Consider the following 23,933-nt stretch of genomic DNA (forward strand, 5'->3'; position numbering starts at 1 on the left):
GCCCTCCAGGATTTGAGTTTGACATCTCTGGGTTAAAGTAAAAAATAAAAAAAAAGACTGTTGAAAATAAAGAAAATCCACTATTTCTTTTACTTTAATGCTATTTAAGAGCCATGTGCACCCACTGACGGAGTAAAATCTGCAACTCTTTCAAGTTCAAAGCAAACTTGAATGCCAAAGAATTTTAGATGTGTAGATAAAATAGCCTATATAATATTTTAACATCATCAAATTAATAAAATAATCATCAAAAGAGAAATAAATGACAGAAAAAGGATTAAAACAGACAATATCTAAAAAAGTATAATAATTGCAAGATTAAAACGTTTAGATTATACATTAAGAGATTAAATAGGGCAAATACGTGGATTAACCATTACTGTTCATAGCTTATCCAACCTGTATATAATGTTCATAGTACATCCATCTGTAAATATCACCATAGTTTTCTATAACTGCACTTTATAACTTATTCCTGTATCCTGCACTTGCTGCTACTGCACTGCTGGTTAGACCTAAACTGCATTTCGTTGCATTGTACTTGTACATGTGTAATGACAATAAAGTTGAATCTAATCTAAAATCTAATCTAATGGTGTACTAATGACCAGTCATTTCGTCCTCTCCGAGTATATACGTTTTTTCTGAGTCGTTCAGATTTAAGAATGAATTATAGAATCACGACTGTGTGCGTGATGTCAGCAAAGCCAAGCGAAAGTAGGCTCAAGTAAAAAGGTCATACAAAAACGCATATGATTAGTGAACGACACCTTTAGAAAGCAAAAGCCGAATCCCGGACATTTTACGAAACTTAGAAACCCGGTCAGATGAATTTAAGTGCCAAAAAGGAACATCTGGGTCTGCAGAGCACGTGAGAATGACTGTGGGAGTGTTGACGGTTCATGCGCTGTCAACATGTCACTAAATGTACTTGGCTGAACGTTAATATACCTGGGTGGCCTGCCCAAGTATAGTCAATAGCCCCTTTTTCACACAGACCTTTCCAGAAAATTACCAGCAATTTTTCGGAAAGGTGTGTATGTGTGAACAGGCCCTCTTTGAAAATACCGGTAAATTCGTTCCGGCTATTTTCCGGAAAGAGATTTGTAACGTTACCGGTAATTTGCCGCAATGCTGCACTGTGTGCGTCCACAGAGTTTGTAATGTAGTCAAATGTTCACAAATACAAGCGCAGCCGTTTAGAGCTCATCTCTTGTTAATGATGTCAGATTTTACCGGTATTTTGGAATGGATGTGTGAATACTCTTTTCTGAAAAAATTTCATAACGTCCTCACCTTTGTGAGCAGCGCTTTTTTGAACTTTGTATTAAGTTACCGGTATTACTGTGTGAAAGGGGCCTATGTGTGGGAAGCACTGAGCTGCTCCTCCTTTAAAAAAAAAACAGCCAATAGCATTTTGTTTTATCACAGCTCTGCCAGTAATAGTGGTTGAGCTCAAGCACATCAAATTAAAAGCAAACGAGAAGTGTCTTGAAGGAGGCGGAGCATGTCAAATACTAGAGATCATTTGATTGGTCAGAAGATTTGATGAGAAACTGAAGTGATTAAAAATCGTTGATCTATTTAGTCAGAAGTGACAAAACTGGAAGCTTTGGTTGTTTTATATCTTCTAAACGCAAACTAGCTTGTATAAATTCTTAAAACTAACATACTTAACATCTAAAAAAAAAAAAAACGTTATTTTAAATTCACTGGACCTGTGAAATATTGCCAATATTACTTGGTAAAACCTGTTGACACAATGTGGTCTTAATATGTATGGAAATAGTCTTAAAGTACTGAATTTAACTGCATGATTCCTGTATATATCCTACTATTAGACGTTTGGGTCGGGTTCCTGACATGGAGGCCACGGACACCAATAACCCCAACCTGAACTATGGGCTGGTGGTGGACTGTGGCAGCAGTGGCTCCCGTGTGTTTGTGTACACCTGGCCCCGGCACAACGGCAACCTGCACGAGCTCTTGGACATCAAGCAGATGCGCGACAAGCACCGGAAGCCTGTAGTGATGAAGATCAAACCAGGTCTGTATGGCGATGAAGAACGATTGTTTGGACCTTTATTTTTTTTATTCTCCGCCTGAATGTTGTTTCTGCTCTGTTCAGGTATTTCAGAGTACGCCTCCACACCAGATAAGGCCAGCGACTACATCAGCCCTCTGCTGAGCTTTGCTGCTCAGCACATCCCTAAAAACAAGCACCAGGAGACGCCTCTGTACATCCTCTGCACCGCTGGAATGAGAGTCCTGCCTGAGAGGTGTCTGATCGCACACTCGCAGATATAAACCTTGTGTCAAATGCCCAGCGTATGCTAACACTGTGTGTGTTTACAGCCAGCAGGAGGCCCTTCTGGAGGATTTAAGGACTGACATTCCTGTCAATTTCAACTTCCTGTTCTCCGACTCCCATGTGGAAGTTATCTCAGGCAAACAGGAAGGTATGACCCATCTGATCATCTACAAGACCATCTTAATAGTAATTGGTTTATAAATTAGAGGTTTTCTTAATAAATGCAGAGCAAACCTTACAGACTCAAATGTTTGAACAATAGTGTGCACCCTAGCATCCACATAGCACCACGTTATTATTTGTCTCCCTGTTTTTCCCAACTAACTATTTTTGTCTATGATTGAATGTGTTGTAGTAATATTTATATATAATCTATATTGTAATATAGATCATCTAGGCAGTAATATTTAATAGTTATTTTTTATCCTAGGTAACTAGGGAAATTAGCTTAAAGGGCCATGACACCCCCCACTTTCGGTTAAAGTCTACTTGAGAATTTTTTCAAAAGATGCATGATTAATGGGCGTGGAGCTCCGCGAGCATAGGGCAGGAGTGGGCTTGGCCAGCAGGGGAGAAGGGGAGCGAACAACTGTTGTTGACAGCTCACAAAATGAGACACAAACCATGAAGAGACGCATGAGTTTATAGTTCACAAAGAAATAAATATTAATTTAATGCCCTGCTACATTTTTTATTCGTAATTTCATATACACATAACCACAATTTATATCATTATAAAGATAAGTGTGTTTATGTAAACACTATAAATGAGGATTCTCCCTCGATCCCCGGGTCTAAATTATAGATCTGAATGCAGACTCAGTGCAGCAGGTCTCCTGACCTGCCTATTTTAACCATTAGCCCTGCTGGTAATATAAAGGATTTTTTTAATGTGAACGAACTCCTGATAAAAGTCAACGTCCGCCATTTTTCAATTCTCGTACTGCTCTCCCGACAAAAACGCTTGCTGCACACACACAGCTTTGCTGTATGATCAGCCCTGACAAGATCGCGGGGAAAAAACATGCAACAAACCCCGTGGATCATGGAAACAAACACATACGAGCCTTCATGAACGGCTACTGCGTGCCGTGGGTCCGTGTCTCACAGCTTGCTTGAAACTGGCAGGTCTGCCTTGCCTTCGGAAAGCACGTGCTCTCATGAATAGTAAAGCAGCCGGCTCTTCTCATAGGATAAGAAAACTTCGCTATGAATAATAATGAGAAACCGACGCGTCATCATTGCACTTGCAGTACTGCGCTACATCGCCGATTTTGATCCGCCCCAAAAATAATTTTAAACCCGGAAGCTGAAATTAGCTGACAAAAGCTCAAAATTATCCAGTTTTCCCCACAATTAAAGCTGACAGGTGCTAACATTGTCTTAACTGATGCTCAACACACACAAATCTGTTAATAATAAAAATAAAAAAAATTTACCAGGGTTTCCTGAACCTTTAACTAGGTAAGTCGATTGTTATTTCTAATCTAGTTTTGGAAATGAACAAGCCGACAAAGCCACCAAAACAGCCCTTACAGGAAAGCTAAAGGAGTACAAAATCCCACATTCGGATCTAAAGCCACTAATAAAAGGCTTTATTCAAAACCAATGGCAAGCAGAATGGGATCAGTTCTCAGAAAATAAACTTTTTGAAATTCAGCCAGAGAGAGCAAGAAAATCTAATTCATTTTTTTAATTCAAGACACAAGGAGATTGTTTATAGAAGATGCCACATTGGACTCACGAGACTCGCACATGAACATTTACTTAAAGGAGAAGAACCACCAAAATGTCAATATTGCAAAAGAAACCAAACCGTTAAACATATTCTTGTGGAATGCCTGATTTTTTTTTAATGTTATCAGACATTTTTTTTTTTCTGGACAGACTTTAAATCAAATATCTTTAAATGTGAATCCTTTTAAAAATGTACAATTTTTATCAAAAGTTTTAGATTATTATTATTATCTATGTATTTAATCTTGTGTGTTATTTATTGATGTTGGTGACATTTAATTGTTAGAATATTTTTTATAACTATAGAAAAGTGGTATTTATAAAATGTGGTAAACTTGATCTGTTATTTGTTTGCCATGACAGCCAAAGAAGCTGAAATGGCAAAAAACTCAAAATTCTCTCTCACATAAAATAAGAATTTCTTCAGAAGAAAAAGATAACAGTAAATGCTGTGAAAGATTTCCTTGCCCTGTTAAACGTCACTTGATGAAAATATTTGAAAAGGAATATGAAGTGCACAGGAGGGCTAAAATGCCTTTAACTGTAGGCTATGTGTAATTGTATTTTTATTTTTTTGCAGGAGTTTATGCATGGATTGGCATCAATTTTGTCTTGGGCCGATTTAATCATGTTGAGGATGGTAAGTTACCGTGCTAGTTTCTATCTTTTAACATTTCAAAGCTGAGTAGTATATTGATTTATTACAATAGGTTTATTATATATGTGTGTGTGTGTGTGTGTGTGTGTGTATATATATATATATATATATATATATATATATATATATATATATATATATATATATATATATATATATATATATATATATATATATATATATATATATATTTTTTTTTTTTTTTTTTTTTTTTCCCAGCACATTTCTAAACATAATAGTTTTAATTGCTTATTTCTATGAACTGATTTATTTTATCTTTGCCATGAATACAGTAAATAATATTTTTCAAGACACTTCTATACAGCTTAAAGTGACATTTAAGGGCTTAATTAGGTTAACTAGGCAGGTTAGGGTAATTAGGCAAGTTATTGTATAATGATGGTTTGTTCTATAGACTATTGAAAAAATAAATAGCTTAAAGGGGCTAATATTTTGTCCTTTAACATGGTTCTTAAAAAATTAATAACTGCTTTTATTGTAGCCAAAATAAAACAAATAAGACTTTCTGCAGAAGAAAAAATATTATCAGTCATACTGTGAACATTTCCGTAATCTGTTAAACATCATTTGGGAAATATTTTAAAAAGAAACAAAAATTCAAAGAGTGTATAATACTTCTGACCTCATCTGTATATATATTAAATGCATCTTTTTTTCTATTCTTTTCCTCTTCCCTTCAGAGCACGATGCAGTGGTGGAGGTGCAGGTTCCTGGCAGTGACCAGCAGGAGACGCTGTTGCGCAAGCGTACAGCTGGTGTTTTGGACATGGGTGGCGTCTCCACTCAGATCGCATATGAAGTGCCCAAAACTGTAAGCTTTGCTTCTCCACAACAGGTTATTATCTATGACAATTTCCCGTATTTTCTTTTGAAAGCTGAAAGTCTGGCTTTGTCATTCTCTGCTTCTGGTTCTCCTGGTGCTCTGGTGTGCTTCTTCACCCGGTGCAGTTTCACGCCACGGTGAATCAGCTGAGTTAGCCTTGGACTGAGATAAGCCTGCTGCATGGTGCTATAGCTCTGAAAACAACACTCTCAGCTTTTAAAGGGGACTATTTTCTACACTTTTGCAATGCATTGGATTTTGTTTTGTCTGCTTTTAATATTAGTCAAGGTTTCTCATGCTGAAAAGACCAGATTTTGTTCAGTTTGCATTTACATTTATCTGAATTCTTAGGTTCACATTGGGAGTCGTTCGTATAGTCTCATTGTAGGGATGCACATATCTAGACTGGCAAAAAAAAAAAAGAAAAACAGACTATTGTTGTTGTAAACACAGTAGGCGTTTTTTTGTTTGTTTGTTTGTTTGTTTGTTTGTTGTTTTCGGAATTCGGTTTGTAGTTAGGAGACGGTTCTAGACTTTAACATAATAACAATACTATATATACCAAATATATGATGGTAAATCAGTATCAAAACGTGAGAGCTTGCTAAATCTAAATGTGAGAACTTGTCTTATTAATATTTGTATTTGTTGTTGATTTACTACTATTAAAATACTATTCAGGGTGACACGGTAGCTCAGTGGTTAGCACTGTCACCTCACAGCAAGAAGGCGAGTTGAATAAATTAAATTGGCCGTAGTGTATGAGTGTGTATGGATGTTTCCCTGTACTGGGTTGCAGCTGGAAAACCATCCGCTGTATAAAACATATGCTGGATAAGTTAGCGGTTCATTCCGCTGTGGCGTTCCCGAATTAATAAAGCAACTAAGCCGAAGGAGAATAAATGAATACAACTAGCCGTATTAATATATGCAAGTAGAAATTTAATCTCATTGAAAATAATCAAAACAGTTTGGATTTTGACACAGTTCTAACTAATAATCTGCAAATTAAATGTCATTTGACAAGCGTTTCACATCAGAGCGGAGAGTGTAAAATTCAACTCACAGATACAAATCTCAATCTGAGGTGCATTTTCCAAAACCATCGTTAGCCAACTAAGGTCGCAAGTTCCGTCGTTACAAACATAGCTTGTTGATTTGCTGTTTCTCAAATCTGTCGCTCCAACAAACATTCGCAAACTGCGTCACAAACTCGCAACTACAGCTAACATAGTTCCTAGCTGAGTTCTATTCCCACTTATCCCCCCTATGCCTACTCATTTAGAACATTTTAACATTCAAAGCTGGAATTATTAAAAATAAAAAAGCATTAAGGTCCTCTCTCTTAGGTGTAATTTGCTTTCAAACTATTTTTACAGTTCAGTTTTAGCGATCTTCATGTTTACAATTGTGCTCCCTTCGTAGTGCACTTTGAAAACATTGATGTCATTTTGAACACAGCCTCATGGCGAAAGCTATAGGTGACCCATTATTTATGTTACGTCTCTAAAGCTTGTGAAAACAAAAAGCATATGTTAATTCTTTTAATTTATAGTAGGTTATTTATTAAGTATCTGTACTGTATATGGCACGGGCCTGCTGATTAGAACTTTCTGCAGTGGTTTACATGTGTCAAATTGTAAAAGTAGACTTTTCAAAAAAAAGAAACAAACAATATCCTACTTAATAATAATAATCATCATCATCATCAACTATCTATTATTAAAGTATGCTTTTTTTATTTTCATTTTATAATAAATATAATTTATTTCATTATTTATTTATATGATTTATATATTAGAATACGTATTAGCTTGTAAGTGATATGTTTTAGAATAAAATATGTAATGTTCAACTTCTCAATCAACTTCTCAATAATACTGGTAAAGGAAACGTAGGCTCTAGATGTGCTGTGTACATATATTTCAGTTAATATAGAGAGCGAGTGCATGTTTTTACCAAATCTTATATTGGATTCTATTTTAAATGCTTGTTTGTGTAAAACAATATTATTTACACAAAGAAATTATGGGTTTTTGTCTAAAGAAGTAGTTACTCCGCCCAGTTTAGAGCATCATTATGAGCATTATACATTATAACTAACATGGTTCTAGTGATGGATCTGAGTTAGAGAAACTAGGGGTTTTGGGGAACACTCGTCACTACATTGGTTTTTTTCTCAAACAATGCATCGTGCTATGATAGTTCAGCCTAGAGTTGCGTCATTGTTTGGGACACACCCCTGGATAGTTTTCTCAGATTGGCAGGCTTTCAAATTTTGTTATGCGTTTAATTTTGTACAAATAACATGTAAAACAATGTAAACTGCAACTGAGCAGAAGTCATTCCAGCATGTTCATTTCAGCATATTATGCGTGATTGTGTTTTTTATCTTCTCTTTAAAAATTTTTAACTTTAATTCTGTTATGTTTAATTTTAGAGGAAAACGCCTCAGCACAAATCCTGATGGCCTCTAATCTGACATAACAGGATGCTGCTGGAATCGAATGCATTCAGAATAAAGTGTTCAATGCTTCCATCATGCTCTTCAGTGTTTTTGGTGTTGGTGTTATTGAAGGAATGTTCTCGGGAGACGGGCATGAATCTGTTCTGTCGATTACTAGTCTCTCATTTTATACAAAAACAAATGAAAATCAGTAATGAACATGCAGTGGAAGTCTGAGGTCAAAATAATAGTGTTTAAAAATTAGCATTCGAAGCCCTCTGCTTACCAAGGCTACATTTATTTAAGCAAAAATACAGTATCATTATATTGTGAAATGATTTAATCATTAATGTTTTGATAAATTTATTTAAAATTCAGAAATTATTTTACTATTTATTGTCAGTCTACATGGCGAGTACATCTACATGGACACCATTAATCCCATTTTAATAAGATACTCTTACAAATAATAAGATACTCTTACAATACTCTGATTAAGAGTCTACCATTTAAACAGCAGTTTTTAATTAAAATAATCCAATTAAGATCATAATCAAACTAAACTGAAATTGGATTAAGACATGTGGATTATGCCGATTTTTAGTGGCATTATTGAAGTGCAGTACAGATGTAAACAGCAATCAAACGTGTAGGATTTTCACCGCATTTTGCGACAGGATAGTCTATACACAGACAGCTGTTTGACGCTATTCTCTGCACCTACTGAGTTAGAGAAGGACCACCGACACCTGCATCACGGAATGCAAGATTTTTCCCATACGTCATGGGGTAGCAAATTCCACTAAAACAACACTCTTCCTGCAGTTCATTCTCTCATCCAGAACCTCGTTTCTCATGGGGGGCATGCATGAAATGTTTCTGAATGAAAGTGAAGGTGCCAAACTGCAGTTAAAGTCAACAAATTCAAAATGCAACAACCGAAATGACATGAAACTCTGGAGGAAATGTCAGTAGTGTGGTGAAGCAATGATGTTAATCGATCTGTATGCTATAACATGTACAACGGGATCATGAAAGGAACATGTAAAGAGTAACTCGTGTAAACACCTTAATCATATTATTGTCTTATTCAGATTAAGGCTAATAATTTGATTTCTGATGTCCTTGTAAACGTAGTCACTGTTGAAAAAGATCCATTGTAATGTTTTGTAGAAACTATGCATTATTATTTATTTTAAAATTAACAAAGTTAAGAAAAGTTAAATTTTTTTGTATTTTTTTGTACCACCATTAATGTTTTTCAACATGTTTTATCTATTTAATGTATCCTTGCTTTTATTTTGTTTTGTACTGTAATTGACCGATAATGACTACAGAAAATGAGTACTATTTTTACTGCTAAATAATAATGACATTTTGATTGTTTAAATTTTTCTTAGAATTAATTGAAGTGCTTTTTACCTTTTAACACAATTTACTGCTTGACTTCCATTGTAAGTACATTACTGTAAATGTCATTTATTATCCACTATCAGCAACATGCCACAGAATGATTTGGTTTTGAACCATGAACATTCTTTCAAATGTCATCGTGCAAATATTAAGGTTATTGCAGACTGAATCTGAAATTTTTGTCCATAATTTTTGCAGGTTAAAAAATAAATTGAAGCTCACGTTGTGTGAATCGTATTGACACACTGCCTACGAAGCTTTCATCCATCATAGAATAATTAACTTTTTTTTCTTCTGTTTTTCACATCCGAAAAGCACTTTGAAAGGGGTTTTCTCAGTTCAGAGCCACCGTGCAAGCAAAAAGCTAAATACAGAATGCCGTCATTTGAGTTACAAATAACTTTGACAAACACGGTGCTAAAGTAAAGACAGAATGTGGTGGACAGTCGAGAACCCCTGTATGCTAGGATTCAGTGACTGGTGTTTGGAGTGTGTGTGTCCATACGTTTGACATACTGCCCATACACGACATAATACAAAGCTCGACGCCTCATTGTCTGCTTCAGTCTGTTGCTCAGATGCGTCAACGCGGCCACAATCTATTATAATGTCTGTATGTACTTCCAGTCTCTGTTCAGGATTTGTTTACATACAGGAATGTGTGAATTATCTCAAGCAATGTTGTAAAATTCCACTGATTTCCTAAACTAAACTTTGCATTTAGGGATAATCCAGCTCAGATCTTTGATAAATGAGCTGAACTCTCCTTCATCTCAATGCAGGATTGGATGAACACCGTATGTAGCCTATTAGAGGAGAACAAAGCATCTCTGCTTTAACTGAATTGTTTTGTGTTATTTTATAATGAATCAATTAATACGCAGCTGACTCGGTGTGCAAGGTTTGTTTATGTGACAAATTTTTCACATATTAATGCGAAAAACATACGAAAATTTCAGACTTCTGTGTGCAAATACCTTTTTGCCGCTTGTAGCTTGGTGTGCTGTGTCTGTGTCTATCCAGTCTTCTTCAGCTGTCTTATCTCTCTCTCTGTGCTGTTTTCTCCAGGAGGAGATAGCCAAGAATCTGCTGGCGGAGTTTAATCTGGGCTGCGACGCTCATAGAACAGAACACGTGTATCGGGTTTACGTCTCCACATTCTTGGGTTTCGGAGGAAATGCAGCCCGCCAGAGATACGAGGAAAACCTCATCAGCAGCACACAAATCCAGAACAAGTAAGATCAAAATTTAGGGTGCTTTCACATCTGTGGTTCGGTTCATTTGGTCCGGACCAAGCCGTCCGCATTTTCTGCCGTCTTTGGGTCCTTTTCACATCACACTGATTGCTTTGGTCCGAACCTAATTTCCATACATTACTTTAGACAAACTATACATTTCGAGAATGAAGCACTGCTGCAGCTGGAAAACAATGTTTTAATGCATTGCAAACAGTGAAGGCGCATTGCAAGTCACTTCAGGAGGCGGCATGAATTAATTTAGCTGTGACATTGTCATCTTCCGAAAATATTACCAACGATCCATCAAATCATGTTTTCTCTCTCTCTCTTTCAGTTTAAAAGTGTTGGTAAAGCGCTCTCAACAAATATTTTTCCTCATCGGCGCCAGTAGCCTAGTGGTACTGTGCGCAGCTGTATAGCACCGATGTGCTCACGGCGACCCGAGTTCGATTCCCGGCTCGAAGTCCTTTGCTGATCTTTTCCCTTGCTTTGCTCCCAATGCTTTCCTGTCTAAAATCTCTACTGTCCTATAATAATAAAGGTGAAAAACCCATAAAAATACTTGTATAAAAATAAATTAATAAAATACATTTCTCCACATCTCATAATGCACAGCCCAGCAAACTAAAGCAGCTGGATTAGTCCAAAAAGGTTTTGCGGCTGGGTCTGTTTTAATTCGTATCATATTCCCACCACAAAAGAATCGTTCCAAGGTTCGTTTAAAAGTGTACCAAGACTCTTCAAGGAGGACTTAGAGCGCTTTTTGGGTCCGCTTTTGGTGCGCACTCGAGTGCGATTGCTATATTCACTCCTGCCCAAACAAGCCGCACCAAGAGGGAAAAAAACCTCAATTCAACCAAACTAAATAAGGCAGGTGTGAAAACACCCTTAGTTAAAGTTGACATGGAAGGTGCACACTATCATTCAAAGGGTCTGAGTTGTTTTGTTTTTTGTAGTAATTAAATTGCAGAAGTCAGTTTTTTTCAGAATGTTTGTCGTTGGCTGTTTCTCAGCATGCGATCTTGTGTAACAAAGCAGCAAAATTCAGTTCTAAAACTCAAGAACACATGAATGGAGGTCCCGAGGCAGAACCCTGATGTATTCTTGATATCGAGGATGCATTGATTGTGAACTTGAGTGCAGTACTCGCTGGAGAAGTCCCAGAAGTCATTGCGGTGGGAATTTAGCGTTCTGATCTCTTGCGGTCTCCCTAGTTTGTTCTTCCAAGGTAACTTGTCAAGATTGGTCTCAACAAAAATGCGAGTCCGTTCTCTGTGTTCTTGGTTAAGAAACATACTTTTTTGGTCTGTGTAACCTCGCCCTCTACCCGATTACCCAATCATTACCCCATTAATGAGTATATACAGTGGGGAAAATTAATATTGAAGTAAACAATAATTGAAATAAGCAGCTGAAGTCTCTCAGTTCTTCAGCAAACCTCTGCCCTGCCTCAGTGTAAATAAATATTAGCAGCTTCAGTCCAACTTCTACACTAGCAGAAGGATTAGGATGAAACCAGGGTGGACTTTTCAGCAAAACAATGATCATAAACAAAGTAAACTCTCATTCTTTCAGAGAGAAAAAAAAAGCTCAGAATGGCCTAGCCAATCACCTGACTTAAACCCAATAGGAAATACAAAATAATGATTAGGATTGATAGACGAGACCCACAGAACCATTACGATTTTTACACTGTTGAAGTCTGTGAAAAAGTCACACCTGAGCAATGCATGTGACTTCATTCTCCATATGAGAGGGGTCTTTAAGCTGCCATCACCAAAAAAACCTTTTATATAAAGTATTAAATGCGCATTTCAGTACTTTCTCTTTGCCTTATTTCATTGTTATTACTCAACTAATTTTTCAGATTTGTTCTGTTTTATTTTTATGTCTGTATTGTTTGAGTTTTTACCAAAATCTGGTTCAATTGCATGTCAACGTCCATGTCAAGCTCCTTTTAAAAATATTATTTCCAGGAAAAAAACTTTGCGTTCAATACTTATTTCCCTCACTGTATGTGCTCCTGTTGTGTCCGAAGGCTGTTGAATCAGCATCAGGGAGAGAGCGCAGACTCGCCCATCCTGGACCCGTGTTTGCCTGTGGATCTTCAGGATGAGCTGGGACCTCCAGAGCAGCGGCTTCACCTGCGTGGTTCTGGAGACTTTGAGCGCTGCCGGCTACTGCTCCAGCCCTTCCTCAACCGCACAAATGACACCAACACGTCCCTCAACGGGGTCTACCAGCCGCCCATCGACTTCCACAACAGCCAGTTCTACGGCTTCTCTGAGTTCTACTACTGTACTGAAGATGTGCTGCGCATGGGAGGAGACTACAACTCCACCAAATACACCAACGCTGCTAAGGTATCGAAGATTGCTCGCACTGTTCCTTTCTGGAGAATCAAAGCTTAAAGTACACATGAAATCAAAACTAACCATATTGACTTTGTTAGCTCACATTGCTAGTTTTGTGGTGAACAATTCATCAGTGCATGTCATAAAGAAAAAAACTATAGTTTGCCCTTGTAATGTTTTGTTTTCAGTTAAATTCTCAGATTAGGTTTGTCCGAGGTATCAGGCGTGGCTAACATACTTAACCACACCCCTACAGCTGTCAATTTTGACAACAAACAGAAATGGTGGGCAGGAGTCTGTTAGGTTGTGATAACTCTCCCTAAACCCTCTTCCTGATCTTTTTCAATGAAATGCCTACCTTATTACATCCAATCAGCTTGCAGTCACGCCCTCTGATGTCTCATTTAATATTCCGTTTCTCTAGGAACTGCATCACAATATGAATAAAACAAAGAACTGTTTATTTCTGTTTTGAGGGAAAGAGCTGTATGGAAAACAATTGGTAACAATTGAAGGGGGTGTTTATAAGATTGACATGACACCTTTATAATCATGACATTTACATCCCACGTCATAAATATAAATCCGATTGTATACATGTGACACTAGGGCAGTTGTGCTGTTTTAAACGCAAAGATAACATTGTTTAAGATGTCTTTGTCAGGAAAACTTTGACATTATCAAGAAAATGTAACTTGACAATCATGTTTATGACGGATTTATGACATGAAGTCATTGTTATCGTAGGTTTAAAAAAAAAAAAACATTTTAATGGAACAAAATTAGTTTGTCATTAATAAAACTCTCAGTAAAAATGTCAATGCTTAATCAATTAATTTTATTAATTAAAATTTTAAATTTTAACTTACTCCTAAGGGCTATTTATATCAAATTTGATATTTAGCCGCATCATATTTGTGTTTCGTAACATCTAGTTTGTATGAGGTTTGTGTTAGCCCAATGCTCAACCCCCCACCTGGAGGACCAGGACATACACTCATACATTACTGACGAAATGCCAACTGGCTCAGCTGGGGCTCGAACCAACAACTTGTTTGCTGTGAGGCAACAGCGCTACCCACTGCGCCATCGTGTCACCCATTTTTAAAATTTTATTTGTACCACTGAGGTCAAGGTCAAGAAAAATATTAATGAGGCTGTTAAAAAATGTACACGTATGACAATCATGTTTATGACAGATTTATGACAAGTTTTGTTGTCTTGATCATGTCAAGTTGTAACAGAGCTAATGGCACTTTATGACAGTTTTCATAAGCATGCATAGAACAAAGGAGTCCTCAGAAAACCTGTCCATGTTTTGTAGAAAAACTTAAATATAAGATAAAATAAAAGAAACAGGATCCTGCCTTCCAGCGGGCACTTCAGGCTCCCCTTAACAAAAGCCAGCAGACTGAGACCCCGTTCACACTAATACGTTTTAGTTTTAAAGTGTTGCTACGGTTACACCATCCATCCACATTACACTGGAGTTTTCGATTGCCGAAAACTGGGCTTTTTGAAGATGCTGAAGAGGCCGTTTTGGTTTTAAAATGCTGCTGCTCCGTTTCAGTGTGGATGTGGGAAAATGGAGACATCTGAAAACATGGTGTGGCTGCAGACATTCGCCTATCTGATTGGGGCTTTTTCCACAATATTAAATAGCCTACACACAGTTCAGTCTTGCATCCTCTCATTGTAGGTTCAGACTTAAAGTTTAATATAAAATACAAACTCCCGAAGACACTTCGGGTAAATCTTCAAAGGGAACAGTGTACTTTATAGCGTCATTCACATCACCCTGGTATCTTAACAATAAAATGAAAACATGATTTAAGGAACTGCCTATTTTTCATTCTAAGACTCAGTTTTAAAACTAAAATGTATTCGTGTAAAAGGGGCCTGAGGAACAGCTTTTTCCCCAGACCTGTCTCCCTTTTAAACTCTGCCCTTCTCCCCCACTCCAATACATCCCTACACTGTCCTTATAACTTACTCCCCATAAACACTGCACTATTTATTGTTTATTAATTGCACTACATTATAAAATTACAATATTGCTTAATAATTGCACATCGCTGCACTACTTCATCTTGAATTGTACATATCAACTGCACATATACTTTTGTAAATGTTCATATCTATCTGCATACCTCTGATTATTAATAACAACCTGTACATATAATCATCTATTGTAAATCTCTGTTTATAGTTAATGCAACCTGTATATAATGTTTATATACATACATACATCTGTAAATATCACCATAGATTTTCTATAACGGCACTTAATAACTTATACCTATATTCCTGCACTTGCTGCTGTTGCACTCTTGGTTAGACCTAAACCGCATTTCATTGACTTGTACATGTGTAATGACAATAAAGTTGAATCTAATCTAATCAGCCCTTTACTGAATTAAAACATTTAATCAAATACAAACCTATTAAATAGTACTTTCAGGTGATCTCTTAATGTTTTCCAGAGCTGTATTTTATCTTGCTGTTTTTCCCACATTTCAGAAAAACATTAGTCAGCACAGGTTGTTTTCACATTTGTGACTGCTGTAATTATTGTCCTTTTGATTTTCAGAGTTACTGTGCCACCCAGTGGAAAACTTTGAAAGAGCGGTTTGATCGAGGACTTTACGCCTCGCATGCAGATCAGCATCGACTTAAGTGAGTCTTAAACACACAGCCTCTTTTCTCTAGTGTGAAGCGGTAAATTATCAAGCGTTGTACTCTTTGATTTCCATGATCAGAGAAAGGTCTAAAATATAAGCAGTTTTTAATTTTTTAAAAACCATTTTAAGGTCAATATTTTTAGCCCCCTTAAGCAACGTGTTTTTTTTTTTATTGTATACAGAACAAACTACTGTAATATCTAGTCAAATATTATGTACTGGCAACATGGCAATGATAAAAGAAATCAGTTACCAAAAAGCGGTTCATCTTTTGGCCTCGCAGTTTCATGAATTCTTATTTTTTTTTAAATGCATTTTGACTTGCTTTTTTTATAACGCATTGTGTTCTGCCTCCTGACTGTAGATCATACCAAGACGATCGTATAGGGCAGGGATCACCAAACTTGTTCCTGGAGGTCCGGTGTCCTGCAGATTTTTGCTCCAACCCTAATCAAACATACCTGAACAAGCTAACCAAGGTCTTTTTTAGGTATACTTGAAACATCCAGGCAGGTGTGATGAGGCTAGTTGGATCTAAACCCTGCAGGGACACCGGCCCACTTGGAACAAGATTGGTGATCCCTGGTATAGGGGTTCACACACTGGATGCACCACGTCACGCAGTGCCATGCATTTTAGAATTGTAAACATAGGTTTATATCAGGGTACGCACACTGGTGCCTCAAGTCAGCAGCTGTCTGCGGTGCCCAGCTACGACTCGGGACACTTTTCATATTTCTGCCGAGGCACAGAGCAACATCTGAATAATTTCATTTTCAATAACATGCGAATGTGCGAATATGTTTACAGATATGGTATACAAGAACATAATTTCACTCACCTGGGAAATGGAGGCAACTTGATTGGTGTGTGAGCACAATTAAGTGCACAGAGCATGCCATACCATCTGATAATTGTAAGATATAATTCCAAAAGGCAATGGACTGTGTAAAGCCACATAAAACAACACAATCATACGATGTATATGCCGAGTTCAGCAGCTAATCAGCCGGAATGACTCGAGTGATTCAAGTGGCCATGCCCTTAATTATGCAGACTTAATAAAAAGAAAACGGATGAGTTAAAAAATAAAATTCACCCCCCTCACAGTTGTCAGAGTAGAAGGGTAATATTAGCTATATACACCAAAACCATCTCTTGTACCAGGCTGTAAACGTGTTTTATCAGCTATATAATTGGCCAATTTACCATTGCAGTCAGTGAACATCTGGATTTCCTGGAGCCAGCACCTAAAGGCAAGTCGATGAATTGCAGTTTTAGTTACTTCCGTATGGGCTTCCCGAGGGGGAGGTTGCCACCTGTTAAATACATATAAAAGTACATAAGTTGAAATACTGAAAACTTTCACGGATTTAAGCTGCTGATGACTGTTAAACACGTCTTGTGAAAAGCATCCACTGTGTTTTTTAAAAAAGTTATAAAAAAAATATGGTAGAATATTTAGAAAATAAATAATAATAATAAAATCTCTCTCTCTCTGCAGGTATCAGTGCTTTAAGTCGGCCTGGATGCATGAGGTGCTCCACTCAGGGTTTGCGTTTCCAGCGGCGTATGAGAACCTCAGGACAGCCCTGCTGGTCTACGATAAAGAAGTGCAGTGGACACTCGGAGCCATTTTATACCGCACACGCTTTCTACCTCTAAGGTACAGTCTTTTCCTTTATTGCACTTTTTAATGCAGCGTGACCTGTTTGAACCCAATTTGATTAAATACAATCATTACAAACCAAGCTAAAGATACAAGATGTAAAATATGTTCCTTGAGTGTGTATGTGAGTTTCAGCTCAAAATACCGTAATGGTAATGTTTTATAACTCTTTGAAACTGACCACTATAGGCTTTGATCCTAATTGTGCCATTTTGATTGGTTTAAACTCAAATGAGATTGTGCTGTTTTCGAAAGAGGGCGGGGCTACAAATGCCTATGTGTCAGCATAGTGGCAGATTCAAAAGTCTAATGGGAGACGGCTGCTTCTTACTCAGGGCTGTTCATGTTAATGAGAGAGAGATCGTCACTTATGGGTGGGGCTTTCCCCCTTTGACATGTACAAAGGGAGAATCTCAAACAAAGTGTTTCTGCAGACGGTTTTTATCAAGTGTGATTATAAAATTATAATGAGTTAATTTTTACCATTAGGAACTGGTTATATTCACACACTGTTGCATAACAGTGCAGTTTTTTTTTCCACAGTTTCACAGTTTTTTTTTTTTTTTTGCATAATAGGTCCCTTTTAAAGGGATAGATCATCCAAAAATGGAAAATTTCCTTAGCATTTCCTCACACTCCAGTGCTTTTGAGCATTGAACACAAAGATTTACTGTGGATTGCTGGAAACCAATAGCCATTAACATCCATAGTAGAAACAAAAATACTATGGAAGTCAATGGCTTTTTTTGCCCAGCATATCTTTATTCGTGTTCAGCCGAAGCAGGAAACTCTTAACATGTTTGGAATAAGCAGATGATTAGCAAATGATGACTGAATGTACATTTTTGGGTGAACTATCACCTTCAGTTTTTTGTTTCTATTTTGCCTCTATTAGCTGATATATTAAAATGATTTAATCCAAATATGACTCTTTTCATGATTTAGTGACACCTCTGTCATGTTAAGTAGCATCTTCTAGCTGTTATTTTGCTGAAGTGGCGTTTTTCTAAAATGCATACAGTGTCTTAGACGTGTAATGTTAGGTTTTTGCCATTTAATGATATTATGTGAGCACGCAGAGCTGTTTTAAAAATGGACATTTTGTAGAGCCACAGAGTAACAACATGAGAATCACAATATATATATATATATATATATATATATATATATATATATATATATATATTTTTTTTTTTTTTTTTTTTTTAATATATATATATATATATTTTATATATAAGTTTTTTTGTTTATTTCTTGCAGTCTGTAATCTGATAATTTAACTGAAAATGATCAGGTAGTAGTCAAATGATTGTGACAAAGCATAAAGATTTAAAATTGTCATTCACTTGTATTTTGGGACCAAACTGTGATCCTTTAAATCGTTTTTTTGTTTTATTTTTAAGAGATGCACCAAAATAAACATTTTGGGTGCACTTGGCTGAAAACTGAAATCAAAAATGCCTCATTAGAACCATTTTTTGTTTTATTGAATAACAGAAAATCCTTTTGTTAGACGTTTAAATTTTACCCTGATTTATACCAATTAAAAAAAAACAGACACAAGCCAATAAAATAACCTCATTTTATTTACCATTTTTATTTTTGGGCAGCAAACAATTCAGTGCATCCTTAGATTTATATTTTATTTATTTTTTAGGTCATTGTTTAATGTTTTTTTTGTGTTTGTTTTGATAGGAGCCCATTGAGTTGGGTCCATTTATTTATCTTTGTTTTTCCTTTATTTTTTCCTTGATGCCCGAGACGAGGATTGTAAAACAAAGTGGGGGCTCGTCCGGGATTATGTACAGGTTACAAGAATATTCTTTATATCTATTATTTAATTTTGAAAAATAAAAGTTGTTTTTAGGAAGCCCCTTGAATTGGGTCTGTTGATTTGTCTTTTCTTTTACATTAGTTGCTTGACTCCCTAAACCAGGGTTGTAACACAAAGTGGGGGCTCATCCAGGATTCTGTACGGATTACAGGAACATTTTCCTATTTTTATTTCATTCTGACGAACAAATTTTTTAGGTAGCCCTTTGAGTTGGGTCTGTCTGTTTATCCTTTTTTCCCTTTTATGTTATTCTTTGACAACCAAGCCGATACAAAGCAGAGGCTTGTCCGGGATTCTATACAGATTACAGGAACATTTTTCTTATTTTTAATAATATTGATGAATAATATATATGTTTTACAAAGTCCTTTGAGTTGGGTCCATTTATTTATCCTTTTCATTTTTTTGATACTTCCTCTATGTCCTAGGTGAGGGTTGTAACACAAAGTGGGGGCTAATCCAGCATAATGTACTAATTACAGGATTTTATTAAGCTTTTTTTTTTTTTTAATCTTGACAAATAAAAGGTGTTTTAGGAAGCCCTTTAAGTTGGGTACGTTTATTTATTTATTTTCTTTTTTGTTACTTATTTGATGCCCTGGGGTGTTCAAACTCGGTCCTGAAGGGCCGGTGTCCTGCAGAGTTTAGCTCCAACCCCAATCAAACACACCTGTACCAGCTAATCAAGCTCTTACTAGATACACTAGAAACTTCCTGCCAGGTGTGTCGAGGCAAGTTGAAGCTAAACTCAGCAGGACACCGGCCCGCCAAGACAGAGTTTGGACACTCCTGTCCTAGACGATAGTTGGAACACAAAGTGGGGACTCATCCAGGATTCTCTACGGATAACAGGAACGTTTCCTTATTTTTATTTAATAATGACGAATAATGTATGTTTTTAGGTAGCCCTTCGAGTTGAGTCCCATTTAGTGGGGGCTCGTCCGGGATTCTATACGGATTACAGGATCGTTTTATTATTATTATTATTTAATTTTGCAAATACAAGCGGTTTTAGGAAGCTCTTTCATATGGATTTGTTTATTTGTCTCTTTTTTTTTTCTATGACGTTCCTTGATTCCCTAGACGAGGGTTATAGCGCTAACTATTGAGCCATTATTTTAATGCATTTACTAACATGAACAAACTATTAGTGATGGATTTATTATGGTATTTATTAATCTTTGTTAACATTAGTTACCATTCATTAAGTTAAAGAATGTTTCATGAATTCAAGTAAAGTTTATAAACTCGCGGTGCATTAACTAATGTTAGCAAGCACAACTTTACATTAGTTAATGTTAAATTAGTTTAATAAATGCTTTATAAAATTATTCATGCTTGGTTATTGTATTTAATTAATAAAATTAATAAATGCATCACTAATAGTTTGTTAATTTTAGTAAATACATTAACTAATGGACCATCATTCTAAAGTGTTACCAAGAGTTGTAACGCAGTGGGGGCTCGTCCGGGATTCTCTACAGATTACAGAAAGGTTTTAGATCTTTTTTGGCAATTTTGATTTCTGACATGTTCTTTTTTTTGTGTTGTTTGTCCTCAGGGACATCCAACAGGAGAGTCTGAAGGCCTCACACTCGCACTGGCAGCACAGCTTCTCCTTCATGAATAACCACTATCTGTTCCTGGTGTGTTTTCTGGTGGTGGTGCTGTCCATCCTGCTGTACCTGCTGCGTCTGAGGCGAATCCACAACCGCTCCATGCTCCACCGCAGCGCCTCTGCCTCCGTCCAATGGCTGGAGGAGGGCCTGGGCTCCCCAGACCTCCCCGTCACCCTATAGGCCCTTTAACCTGTCAATCAAACAGCCGGCCAATCGCTGGAGGAGAGAGCCATCATGACACATCTCTTCAGTGAAGGCGCTTGGGGATTCTTTAACTTTTTTTTTTTTGCACCCAAAACTTCACATTGACCTCTTGCTGGCCAGATTTGCATTTCAAAATAATTTCCAATTGATACATTTGCATTTTCCGACAGGTCAGTGACAGGATTAATGTGAACACTGTATTTGTTACAGGACAGGACCGAATGGCTGCACCTGATCATTTTTTTCCTGAGGTATTTTTTTTTGTTGTTTTGTTATTTATTATTCGTCGGAGGTCTGCTGAGGCTGCCTTTGGATCTTTAACATCACTTTCAATGTGAACTTTATTGGTGCATTGATTACGGTTTATATACACTCGTCCTCAATTCAGTTTCATGTGCTCCAGAGTTTTTAATGCTCAAGACTGTACGCATAATTCAACATCGATTAAATGAAATTTGGTTGTGCCAAAGAGAAATGGAGTGAGATTAATTGTAAGGAATGGACATTTTTATGTTTGATTAACAGCAGAAATTCTTTTTTTTTTCTTTTTTTAAGACCGTAAAGTTTAGATATACAAAACCAACATGATGGAATGCAAAACCAATTTTTAAAAAAATAGGAACAATTAGAAAGTTTTGGAAATTTAAATTATTTTATCTTTCAACCACTGGATTTGCTAACGTTTTATCTTAATTTAATAGTTTTTTCTTCTCAGAAATCACAATTGCAATATTTAATTCAATTTTGGGATGGAAGCTTACCCTGCGATTCTCACTTAATATTTGCAGTTTAGTTTCGTTTTGTTACAGTTTTTCTTGTTTGCTTTGACCTGGATAAAGAAACTAGATTCCACTTCATTTTCATTATCACTATCCCAGCTGAGCAGAAGACCGGTCTTGCAAATGTGTAAACTCTTTCTCATTGAATTGACACATTTTCCCCACCATTTTTCAAAACCGTTAACACAGATGTCATTCAAACGGTCCTAACTCCATTGTTTTAGCTGTGGCAACCAAACAGAAATCATCTATTCCTAACCATTAGACACCACCAAGATCAGTGTGAATTCACTGAAGCGCCGATTTGACACTCCTTCACACAAATCTTCAATTAGCAATCAGTCTGCAAACATTAAAAATGGTGGAAGGTCTGTGTTGCTCTGTGTCAGCATGGATGGAGAAGGGCAATATGGCTATGTCCTATAATCCCAATAGATTTGACTGTATATTGGTTTACATGTGTCTTCTCTAATATTTACAGTATTTTATTACTTTTTTCTGCTTTTTTCTTTCCTTTTTTTGCGGTATTTCAGTTTTCAGACACAGTTTAAAAAATGGCATGAATTCAATATAAGTTTAATCAAAGCACTTCTTATTCTGGATCCAATTCTTAGGCACATTTGACAGCCCAAATAGAAATACAACAAATGGCACTGGCAATAGGCTACAATGACAAGCAATGGTGCCCTGATTCACACTGAGTTCTGTATTTTGTTTTTTGTTGTCCAGTGTTTAATGGTTAATTGAAAGAGCTCATATACTTGTTCCCAAGTTGTGTTGTTTGAAGGTAAAACTAGCTTTTGTTGCGTATTGTAAATGTTTTGACACGGTGTGTGCCTTTTGCAAGCAAAATGTGTCATTTTGACCATGAGTGCTGCTGTTTAGGCCTGTGTGTTAACTGACGGCTGCATCATAGCAAACAAGAAAAACTGTAAAGTCAAATTTGCATGAAACCATAATTATAGAAATCCAATACAAGCAAACATATAATTAGAAATTCGTTTAATAGTTAACAATTTACAAAAAAACTGTTCTATTAATATTTTTTAAAATCTGTTTTTACTTTCAAAATTGCAATACTCATTCATTCGGTTGTCTTCGGTTTATCAGAGGTCACCACAGTTGAATGAACTGCAAACTATCGCAGCATATGTTTTACACAGTGGATGCCCTTCCAGCTGCAACCCAGTACTGGGAAACACCCATACACTCACATTCACACACATACACTACGGTCAATTTAGCTTATTCAGTTCACCTACAGCATTGATGTCTTTGGACTGTGGGGGAAACCCACGCCAACACGGGGAGAACATGCAAACTCCTCACAGAAACGCCAACTGACCCAGCCGGGACTCAAACCAGCAACCTTCTTGCTGTGAAGCCACCGTGCTAACCACTGATCCACTGTGCAACCAAAATTGCAATATTTTACCTCCATTTTGGCATGGAAGCTTATCCTGCGATTCTCACTTAATATTTGCAGTTTAGTTTTAGACTCAGATACAAATGTGCTTTTTTTTTAATGTCCTGGCAGAAAAGCTTTCATACAGTTCAACCTTTTTTTTTTCCCTAAAAATTTTCAATAAATTAACAATAATCTGTGATGCGTCTTATTTTAAAGTTCACATGAACCTGAAATTGCAACTGCTTTTTTTTGTATTGTGATGCACTTCCTAAAGAAACAGAATATTAAATGAGAAAACAGTGGGTGTGGCTTTTCTACTGCGACCTGATTGGATGTAATAAAGTAGGCATTTCAATTAAAAAGATCAGAAAGAAGGTTGGGGGGGGGGGGGGGGTATTACAACCGAACAGACTCCTCCCGCTCAACATTTCTGTTTGTTGTCAAAACTGACAGCTGTAGGGGTGTGGTTAAGTATGTTAGCCACGCCCAATACCCTTTAGATAAACGTGATCTATCAATTTAACTGAAAACGGAAACATTTTCAGACTTGAAGATTGCAAGGGAAAAACTTTTAGTTTTTCTTAAAGGCATGCACAGATGCATTGTTCACCACAAAACTAGCAATGTGAGCCAACAAAATAATTATGGCTAGTTTTGATTGTAGCTTTAAAATTCTGAGGGCATGTTTGGGGAGAAAGAGAAAATAACCCCTAATCTGTATTGTTTTTGTTGTTGTTG

General features: G+C 36.7%; 1 protein-coding gene across 2 annotated transcripts in view; it reads left to right on the forward strand.

The window, feature by feature from the left end:
* entpd4 (ectonucleoside triphosphate diphosphohydrolase 4) overlaps positions 1-23,933 on the forward strand; it is a 31,022-nt gene that overhangs the window by 6,849 nt on the left and 240 nt on the right. The window contains 10 exon segments of one of the 2 annotated variants that reach the window (NM_001002419.1): positions 1,842-2,047; positions 2,129-2,279; positions 2,356-2,459; positions 4,629-4,688; positions 5,408-5,538; positions 10,478-10,644; positions 12,686-13,010; positions 15,592-15,677; positions 17,187-17,348; positions 20,747-21,483. In NM_001002419.1, the coding sequence (NP_001002419.1) occupies positions 1,842-2,047; positions 2,129-2,279; positions 2,356-2,459; positions 4,629-4,688; positions 5,408-5,538; positions 10,478-10,644; positions 12,686-13,010; positions 15,592-15,677; positions 17,187-17,348; positions 20,747-20,984 (1,630 nt within the window). In that variant the 3' untranslated portion in view covers positions 20,985-21,483. 2 annotated transcript variants of the gene reach the window in all.

Source organism: Danio rerio, chromosome 8, assembly GCF_049306965.1.
Source record: "Danio rerio strain Tuebingen ecotype United States chromosome 8, GRCz12tu, whole genome shotgun sequence".
NCBI classification, from domain to species: domain Eukaryota; kingdom Metazoa; phylum Chordata; class Actinopteri; order Cypriniformes; family Danionidae; genus Danio; species Danio rerio.